This window comes from Camelina sativa, chromosome 19 (assembly GCF_000633955.1).
Source record: "Camelina sativa cultivar DH55 chromosome 19, Cs, whole genome shotgun sequence".
Classification (NCBI taxonomy): Eukaryota; Viridiplantae; Streptophyta; class Magnoliopsida; order Brassicales; family Brassicaceae; genus Camelina; species Camelina sativa.
In genome coordinates, this window is record NC_025703.1 from 20869466 (window position 1) to 20878536 (window position 9071).

Here is a 9071-nt window from a genome sequence, read left to right on the forward strand (position 1 = left end):
TGCTTCTTTGCGTTCATTCTTACCCTGTTGCAGGTGTCTGAGGCTTCTCAATGTGCTCTGCGTTACTGAAATTTCTGTAAGTAATTAAACTATGCTCTGACGTTTTGAAGTGTTTCTGTGCTTGTAAATAGAATCATCTTTGTTTTATCTCTTCTGTTTTAGTATCATCATTGATCGCGGTGCTACTTTGTGTTGCTTTCGATCTTTACCTTTCTCTTAGAACTTTAAATTTATATCTTTGTAGATGAATCAATCCTTCAACCTCTAGAAGGAGGGCAGAAATAATCTTTAGGCTTTGTTACTGTAGGAGTTACTGAGGAAAAGTAAACTGCAACGTTTGGTTCTACGTTGGATCAGATCCGAGAAACATGTAAGGCACTTTCACTAATTAGTCACATAGGTTTTAGTTAGCTGGAATTTTTTTGCTGATTACCCATGATTCTCCAGGTTGAGCCCTTGTGCAAGCTCTTGATCCAGAGCCGAGATACGTTAACTTCGCTTGAATTTATTCACTGTAAGCTCTCTTCAAATTCCATCAATGCAATATGTGCTTCTCTTCATGAAAAGGGTATCCACACAACTGGGATGCAACGCTTCTGTATAAAGACATCTAGCATTGAGATAGATCCACTTGCTGCGCCTTCCGCCTTCATTGCATTCCTGATGTCAGTGAGGTACATATATGAACTGATGCCATAGCGTGTCATCGTGAAATGTTTGCTCATTTGGCTATCAAAGTCTCTTCATNAAGGCACTTTCACTAATTAGTCACATAGGTTTTAGTTAGCTGGAATTTTTTTGCTGATTACCCATGATTCTCCAGGTTGAGCCCTTGTGCAAGCTCTTGATCCAGAGCCGAGATACGTTAACTTCGCTTGAATTTATTCACTGTAAGCTCTCTTCAAATTCCATCAATGCAATATGTGCTTCTCTTCATGAAAAGGGTATCCACACAACTGGGATGCAACGCTTCTGTATAAAGACATCTAGCATTGAGATAGATCCACTTGCTGCGCCTTCCGCCTTCATTGCATTCCTGATGTCAGTGAGGTACATATATGAACTGATGCCATAGCGTGTCATCGTGAAATGTTTGCTCATTTGGCTATCAAAGTCTCTTCATAAACGTTGAAATATCATTATACATTTTTTTCTGATTTCTTCTAATGAGCATCTTTTTTTCTTTCAGGACATTACATTCCTTACATTTTTGCGATAGCAATCTCGATAGGCATATCTCGAGGATGGTTTTCTCTACACTTTTTGATTCTTCTTCAAACATTTCGTCCCTTGATCTCTCTGAAAACAATGTGGGTACCACTGTTGTTCGTTTTGTTCATATTGATATATGGCTTGATTTTCGTGGCTGACCGACCTGCATACGGTATATAGATTTCAGGATGGCTTTCTACTTTTAGTTGGAGGTCTGTTGTTGGTTCTCCGTCATCTGGAAAGTCTTTAGGGTCTCTGTGCAAGCTCAACTTAAGGTATCTTCTCATATAGAGACAACTCTTACAGTTTTAAGACTGGAAACCTTGTGATACGGTTAGAAATTTGTTTCTAGGGGAAATGAACTCGACAAATACGATGCAGAGAATCTTGCACATGCTCTTCTTCATATGCCCGGCTTAGAATCTCTTGACCTGAGCGGGAATCCCATTGAAGACAGTGGGATCAGGTGTGTCCTCTAGTCCCTGCATTTGTAATCTTGGAGAAGGTTAACAGAGTTAGATTTCTCTTACATGGTTTTTTGGGTGGTACAGAAGCTTGATATCTTACTTCACAAAGAATCCAAATTCTCGTTTAGCCGATTTGGATTTGGAAAACTGTGAGCTATCATGTTGTGGAGTTATCGAGTTTCTTGATACCCTCTTTATGCTTGAGAAACCTTTTAAGCTCCTATCTGTTGCAGATAATGCCCTTGGAAGGTATTCATAAAGTCATAAACTCTTTATTACTTTATACCGATGTGAAGTTGGTCTGTTTACTTATATTCTTGTTCTTCAGTGAGGTTGCGGAGGCCATAGTAAACTCTTTCACAGTCTCCATCGAGTCTCTCAATATTTCAGGTATAGGACTAGGTCCTCTCGGGTTTCTTGCATTAGGCAGTAAACTTGAAAAAGGGTCGAAGAAGCTGCTGAGTATTAATATAAGGTCCAAAGCAAAATGCATATCCTCTATTTGTTGTATACAATTCACATTACCTTCACACTGTCCTCACATTTGTTTTGATGTTTCCCGCTATAGCAAAAACCGCGGAGGACTAGAGACTGCTAGATTCCTGTCAAAGCTCATACCCTTGGCACCAAGACTCATCTCAGTGGACGCATCGTACAATCTTATGCCTCCTGAATCCTTGCTCATGCTATGCGATTCCCTGAGGACCGCAAAAGGTAATAACATTCCGGAATCGGTTTATCAGTTAGATTGTTTGGGCCATTCTCTGATATTTTGGTATGTAATTATATGTATGGTTACTTTGTTTAGGTGACCTCAAACGCCTTGACATGACGGGGAATAGCTGCATCAATCACAAAGCTGACCATTCTACTCTACTCTCTGAATTTCAACACAATGGAGAGCCCATCTTTGTTTTACCTTCATCCTTGGCTTCACACGTTCCTTACGATGATGACCCATAGATAATTCCTCTATACCGGTCAATTTCGCCTGTTTATCCTTTTGTCTGGTACCGGTCTATTCTTTGGTTTGGCATGTGCGTTAGGTTTTGGTTCATTGTTCACATGGAAATAGCTTCCCGCAACATCTTAAACTGTAGCATAAAAATCACTATTTCATTCCTACAATTTAATCAGCTTATAAGATGTCTTGTACTATATATTGTCAGTTGGGCAGTGTATTGAAAATTTGAAATTAGGTTTACAATAATCAATTGACTAGAAATATTTATTAAGATATCTTGTACTTTATAGTCTCTTTAAGAATTTAATTATGCATAATTTGGATTTTTCAACTTCTGAATTTCAACATATATATATATATATATATATATATATATATATATAGTTTGAAGAAACTAAATATCAAAGTGTAAATCACATATGGGCCTGAGGTGAAGGCAGAGGCGGACAAGGGTAGACGCATACACATTCTCCAGCTCCACCAGTGGTACGGTCACAGAAGCCATTAGCCTTATCTCCAAATGTAACTCTGCATTTGGCACTGCAGCTTTTACCCATTTCGCACGGTCCTATACTTGCTGTGCATCCCATATTTTGCTCCACTATATATATATAACAAAACCATTAAACCTACAACATTTGAGATGTTATACCAAAGAATAAAACCGAAGTTCAATTTCATCATTTCATGTAGAGACACTATAAAAGCTTTTGAAAATTGGTTAGAGTAAACCTTAAAGCTAAATGTATCCATAAGGCAAAATATTAAGAGGAACTACGGTTTTTAGGAGATATGAAAATGAATAACGTAAAAAATTGTAAATCGCAAAAAAAAAATTATTAATAAAGACAAGAAGATAAATGTATACCTAAAGCAAACATAACAAGGAAGATGATTGGGAGGACGAGTGTAAAAGCTGTCTTTGCCATAATATATATATGTGCTTTCCTCTCTTACTATGATTTTGGTTACTAGACCTAAAAAATTGGGTGACTACTAAAAATATATTTATACAATTGCAAGGTGACCTACTACAGAAGTATTTTGTGTGATATTAAGAAATATAATTAATTACCATTATTATGTTTGAACACAAAATGTTTGACTGTGTAACCTAAAAATGTGAAAGTTGAGTCATACATCATGTTGAATATACATAGTAGTTTGGTATGTAATTAAAGTGTAAGATAAAGTTTTTCTTTTTATTATCTAGGTTTTGAACTCATGCTACGCGTGAATATATTTGATATATTTAGATGAAGTTATATACAACTGATGATAGTAATGAAATATTATCTTATAAAAAATTTAAACTACTATTAAGGCAATAATTATATTTCAAATTCACAATTAAAAAAAAGTCAATTGTATTTAAAAATCAAATTTGATTAAAAAAATCATACGCCACCACTTATGTCTTCGTGTTTTTTTCATTTATTCTTTATATTCTTTCTCGTCATCAAATTTTATATAGTAGTTGTCATTTACTTTCACCGTATATAGTAGTTGTCATTTACTTTCACCGTGGATCAGAATAATCATTGTTGGTGGCTTTTCTCTTCCCTCCACCATCTTTTGGATTCTTAATTAGATTTGAGTTAATCCTTAATACTGTGAGGCCATTGCAATGTTATGTTGCTTGTCTTATCTAGCTATCTACCAAAAGTCACTTGATCACCTAAACTTTACGTTAATTGGTAAGAGTCGTAATTCTTCATTTTCATAACTAATCATCGTATTGCTTAATCCAATGGGTAAGTAATTTTATAATCAGCATCTGAGTAAATGATAGGTCTTGGGAAGTGCTAAAAAAATAAATAGATTATACATTCGAACCAAGAATTAAATAAAATAGAAAACGGTAGGAAAGTTTTCCAAAGTTTTATTAGCACTAACTATAATTTTACTTGTCAACTACGTTTCCCCCTCTTTGGTCCGCACCAGCTGTCTCAAAAACTTTCGCCGGCATGATAACATTTGGCCATGTCAACATGTGTGATTTATTAATTATCCGAAGTCTTAAATTTAATCAAAAAAATTTGAACTTGATAAACTAATTGATACGAAGGAGATGACAAATTTATTTAGTTTCTATCTAAAACAGGGCGAAGGCATTATTAGAACTGTTAAAATGGACTGTCCATTTTCATCCGTCCAACATTGTCTAATTTGATTTTGGACAAATAATTGACCGTATCCATTAACAACCAGTCCATTAACGCCCATGCCCACTAATAACTATATTTTTATAAACTGTTCATGGATGTCTATTTCATAACATATAACATATTTTGTAAAGTGAGAAAAAACACAAATATTCAAAAACATATTTGTATTTTAATATTTTCCCCAAATCGATTTTGACCTAGGTTTTTAAGTATTAAGGGCTGTCCAATGTCCACATTGCCCGTCCAGTTTTGTCCATGGACAAAAACGGACCAAGACCATTTAGACCCGCTCCAAATATGGATTTGTCCATGACCGATCCATAATGAATTGGATATGGGTGGATCATGGACAACCCGTCCATTTTGACAGCTCTAGACATTATAACCATAATCAAAAGCGGTCACAAAGACGGAACAAAAAAGTAGCTTAGAAGTCTCTCATGAGAAGACAATCATATACATAAAAGTAAGGTTTTGATCTCTCCTTATTGGTTGATTTTTATTTAATGTTTTCTAATGTTTTTATTAACTTTCTAATTGTTTAATTGCTTTAAACAATATTTAAGACCAATTAATACAATACATTTAACTCACACATTAAAATAAAATTATAACTGAAAATAAAATCTCCTCCTCTGCCACCAATATCAAATGTTGTTATATCTAATATGTGTTGTAAATGTTTGATTATATATTTTAATTTAGAAAGTATTATATATATTTAACATGGTTTACAATTTTTATTTTATTCATATAAAAAATAAAATATTTCTTTTATATTTATTGCCTTTCTAATCTATTCATATTTATTTTTTAAATTTCTATAGTTAAATTTAAATGCACATATGTTGGTTTTAACAAAAAAAAAATCAAGTTTATTTGAGAATTAGATATTCCTATTCCTTTTATTGGTCCATTTGACATTTAATTTTAAAAATTTAATATTCATTTTTAATTTGCCAAGACATTTTATTATATACATTAATGCATACTTTAAATTCATTTTTTACTACTGAATTATAACTGAAATTACATAAATTGTGAATTGACTTTTTCTCCTCCATTCATTTTCATTTAAACACACTATTAATTATAATTGTAACTTTTTCTAATTTAATTATTTTAGAAATGTAACTTCCATCACTTTTTATCCTATAAATAACCATTCTCACATCCTCCTCCACCATATCCCAAATCCTAAATATTTTCTTTGTTTTTTTATAATGTTCTTGCAAACCCAAATAAGAGTTTGATTATATTTTTTTTTACTATATATTTTACATTGTTTTGAATTTTATTGTTTCTTTGTTTTATGTACTTCTCCTTTTCTTCTTTGTTTTCTTATATTATTTTGATTTAGAATACATATGTATTCTAATATGTATAATAAATTTTTGATGACCATAATAATATTTTGGTTATAACCATCTCATAATAAGGGAATCAAGCTAAAGAAAACATCTTAAGTCTTTACTTTAGATGTTTGATTAGTTCTTACAAATTCATGTATATTTATTTTATTCTTAAAATTTGAAATGTTCTCATGAAGGAAATTTTTGTAATATAATTATCAAATCAATTTTTTTTACCTCTCTCTTACCTCCAACAAAATTGTAATAAATATATTTTAGAATACTCATCATTATATTTCGTATGTGATTCAACATATAATTATATAAAAGTCATAATTTTTAAATTTAATTCAAATATGCACTTTAAGGATTTTGCTATATAAAAAAGCAATTTGGTATTTATTTTCTTTCTAGCTTTTACTACAAGGATGAAAGATTGAAACTAATCCTAGCAATATAAATTAAATTAAGGGGAATATAAAAAAATTGTAATATAATTATCAAATCAATTTTTCTTAACTCTCACTTACATCCAACAAAATTGTAATACATTTATTTTAGAATAATAATCATTATATTCAGTTTGTGATTCAACATATAATGATATAAAAATCACTATTTTTTTATTTAATCCAAATCTATATAAAAACACAAATTGATTTTTTATTTTCTATCTAGCTTTTAATTACAAGAATTAAAAATTATAACTAAACCTAGCAATATATATTAATTTAAGATTCTTAAATTAAGGGTAATATAAAAAAGATTTCTTTATCGTATTTTAAAACTTTGAATACACTTCATATAATTTTATAGGAAATATGTATTTTTTACTTTCAAAATAGTTTAGCTATTAATTATTAAATACTTTAGGTTATGTGTTAGTTTATATGAAAAACTTAAATTATATATTTAAATCACATAGTAAAATTTCGTTTTTATTATTAATAATATTTTATTACCTCAAATGCTTAAAAATACTAATAAAAATTATTATCAAAGTTGAACAATAAAAAATAAATAACTTTAAGAGATATGTATAATGTATGTATGATTATATTTAAATAAGTTATATATTTTGATATTGTATGATTTGAATAAATAAAAGTGTCAAAAATGTTAATGACATTTAAATTAATTTGTTAAGTTTTTTTTATATGATTATCAAATAAATTTAAATTAATTAATATATTATATTATACAACAATCCGCGCATTTGCGCGGGATATTATCTAGTATTCAAGATAAAATACTCTCTCACGAGGAGACAATATTCAAGATAAATGATGATACACGCCAACATATTCCGTTACCAAGCAGGTCTAGAATCTGTGGTAAACTCTCACTTGAATTGATAGATGATTTGAAAGCAAATTCAGTAGCCTCTATTACCTTTGGTGTTACAAAACATTGTCTTAATGAAGCAAGATTCAAGTTAATGAATCAAACAAATAGGATAGGTGACCAGTTGACCTTAACCGACTCTCTGGCAAAATGCATTTGGTTTGGCCTACAAAGAGTTTTCCTTCTACATTATTATCATATTCAACCAGCCTCTTTGATGTTGCAAGAAACGTAAGTGATCAAACATCCTTTATGTTAGGAACTTGGGATATTACCCTTTGTGATATGATGAGTATAACTGCAGTTCTTCGTGGTCAGATGGATACATATCACCACTGAGCCACATATTCGTGTACCAAAACGCAGATCCACAAACGAATGTCACTAAAAGGACAAATTATTGGTGTTATCCCTGTGAATTTTTCAAGGCATTGAAGTTTGTAAGAGAATATGTGGGCATACCACTAGCCAATGACAAGGAGTTAGATATATATAGGAGAAAAGGAAGAATGTGATTCAAATCGTTGAACTTTGCTGCGGTAATAAGAACATATCTCAACTGTCTGATTCGAAGGAAATCTCATTTTCATATTTTATTGCTTGATTTGAAGAAAATCTCACTATTTATCTTCGTTAAACACTGACCTCTTCATTTTTTTGTATATATTAATGTCGAAATAGATTATGTTTGAAAAAAATTAGAAACTAATTTGTGGTATTGGATTAAATGACTACAACGTTGTTCATTAAAATTAAAAATATTTTCAAAACTTCAATTTCTGGAAGAAAGAAAAAAATTTAATACTCATAAAAATAGCTGATATTGTCCACGTCCATTTTGACCCGTCCAACATTGTTCAATTTGATTTTGGACAAATAGCTGACCGTTTCTATTAACGACCAGTCCATTAACGTCCATGCGCACTTTTTTTTTTTTTTTTTTAACGGTCAAACCCCATATATTAAGTTATCGGAGATGACTCTCTTTGAGAGAGAGCCAGTTAGGTACCGACGAGCTTACATGGGAAAAACAGAAACCTCGTGCTCTTGCACATTTCGCAAGTTTATCGGCACAGATATTATCCTCTCGGGGAATATATCTAATACTAAAATTAGCAAATCTATCTTTGAAATGAATAAAGTCCTTCAATTCTGATGAAAAGGTCGGCCAATCCTCGATATTAGACGTCATCCTTAGGAGGTCTGAACAATCCGTAGCAAAAAGAGCTTTATCCAGATTCAACGCTAATAAACACTCCATAGCCCAAATAAGGGTATCTAACTTTGCATGTAATGGGGATAAGCTTCTGCGTGATCCTTTTAGCCCCATGTGCATGATTCTATCACCGATAGACGCAATCCAGCCATGCCTACTCCTATCCACCTCCGTATGCCAAGATCCATCTATAAAGCATACAAGTGATTCTTGAGGAATTGGGATCGAAGGTATGCATGCTTCTACTACCGCTGGTGCTAAGTCTCTGTTATTTGCTCTTCTCCAAACTTCTTCTTCTTGGATAGCTTTCTCCAGTGTATCTTGCGGAGATTCGGAGATATTTTCAAA

General features: G+C 31.9%; 2 protein-coding genes across 5 annotated transcripts in view; one reads left to right on the plus strand and one right to left on the minus strand.

Moving 5' to 3' along the window:
* Positions 1–2886, plus strand: part of LOC109124797 (NACHT, LRR and PYD domains-containing protein 5-like) — a 5009-nt gene extending 2123 nt beyond the window's left edge. For all 4 annotated transcript variants that reach the window (XM_010490779.2, XM_019240579.1, XM_010490782.1 and 1 more), the window contains 9 exons: positions 308–370; positions 448–674; positions 1190–1310; positions 1393–1487; positions 1565–1678; positions 1764–1928; positions 2008–2154; positions 2248–2393; positions 2488–2886. In XM_010490779.2, coding sequence (XP_010489081.1) covers positions 308–370; positions 448–674; positions 1190–1310; positions 1393–1487; positions 1565–1678; positions 1764–1928; positions 2008–2154; positions 2248–2393; positions 2488–2642 — 1233 coding nt within the window. In that variant the 3' untranslated portion in view covers positions 2643–2886. The remainder of the gene's footprint in view (positions 1–307; positions 371–447; positions 675–1189; positions 1311–1392; positions 1488–1564; positions 1679–1763; positions 1929–2007; positions 2155–2247; positions 2394–2487) is intronic.
* On the minus strand, positions 3039–3605 carry LOC104766819 (defensin-like protein 172). Its single transcript, XM_010490784.1, has 2 exons — positions 3512–3605; positions 3039–3244 (listed from the first exon to the last, which is right to left on the minus strand). The coding sequence occupies exons 1-2, from the start codon at positions 3570–3572 to the stop codon at positions 3057–3059; spliced, it is 249 nt and encodes an 82-aa protein (XP_010489086.1). The 5' UTR covers positions 3573–3605; the 3' UTR covers positions 3039–3056.

Coding starts and splice junctions, on each gene's coding strand:
- LOC104766819 (XM_010490784.1), bottom strand. CDS start 3,572: ATGGCAAAGACAGCTTTTACACTCGTCCTCCCAATCATCTTCCTTGTT. Junction 3,245..3,511: donor CCTTGTTATGTTTGCTTTAG/GTATACATTTAT, acceptor ATATATATATAG/TGGAGCAAAATATGGGATGC.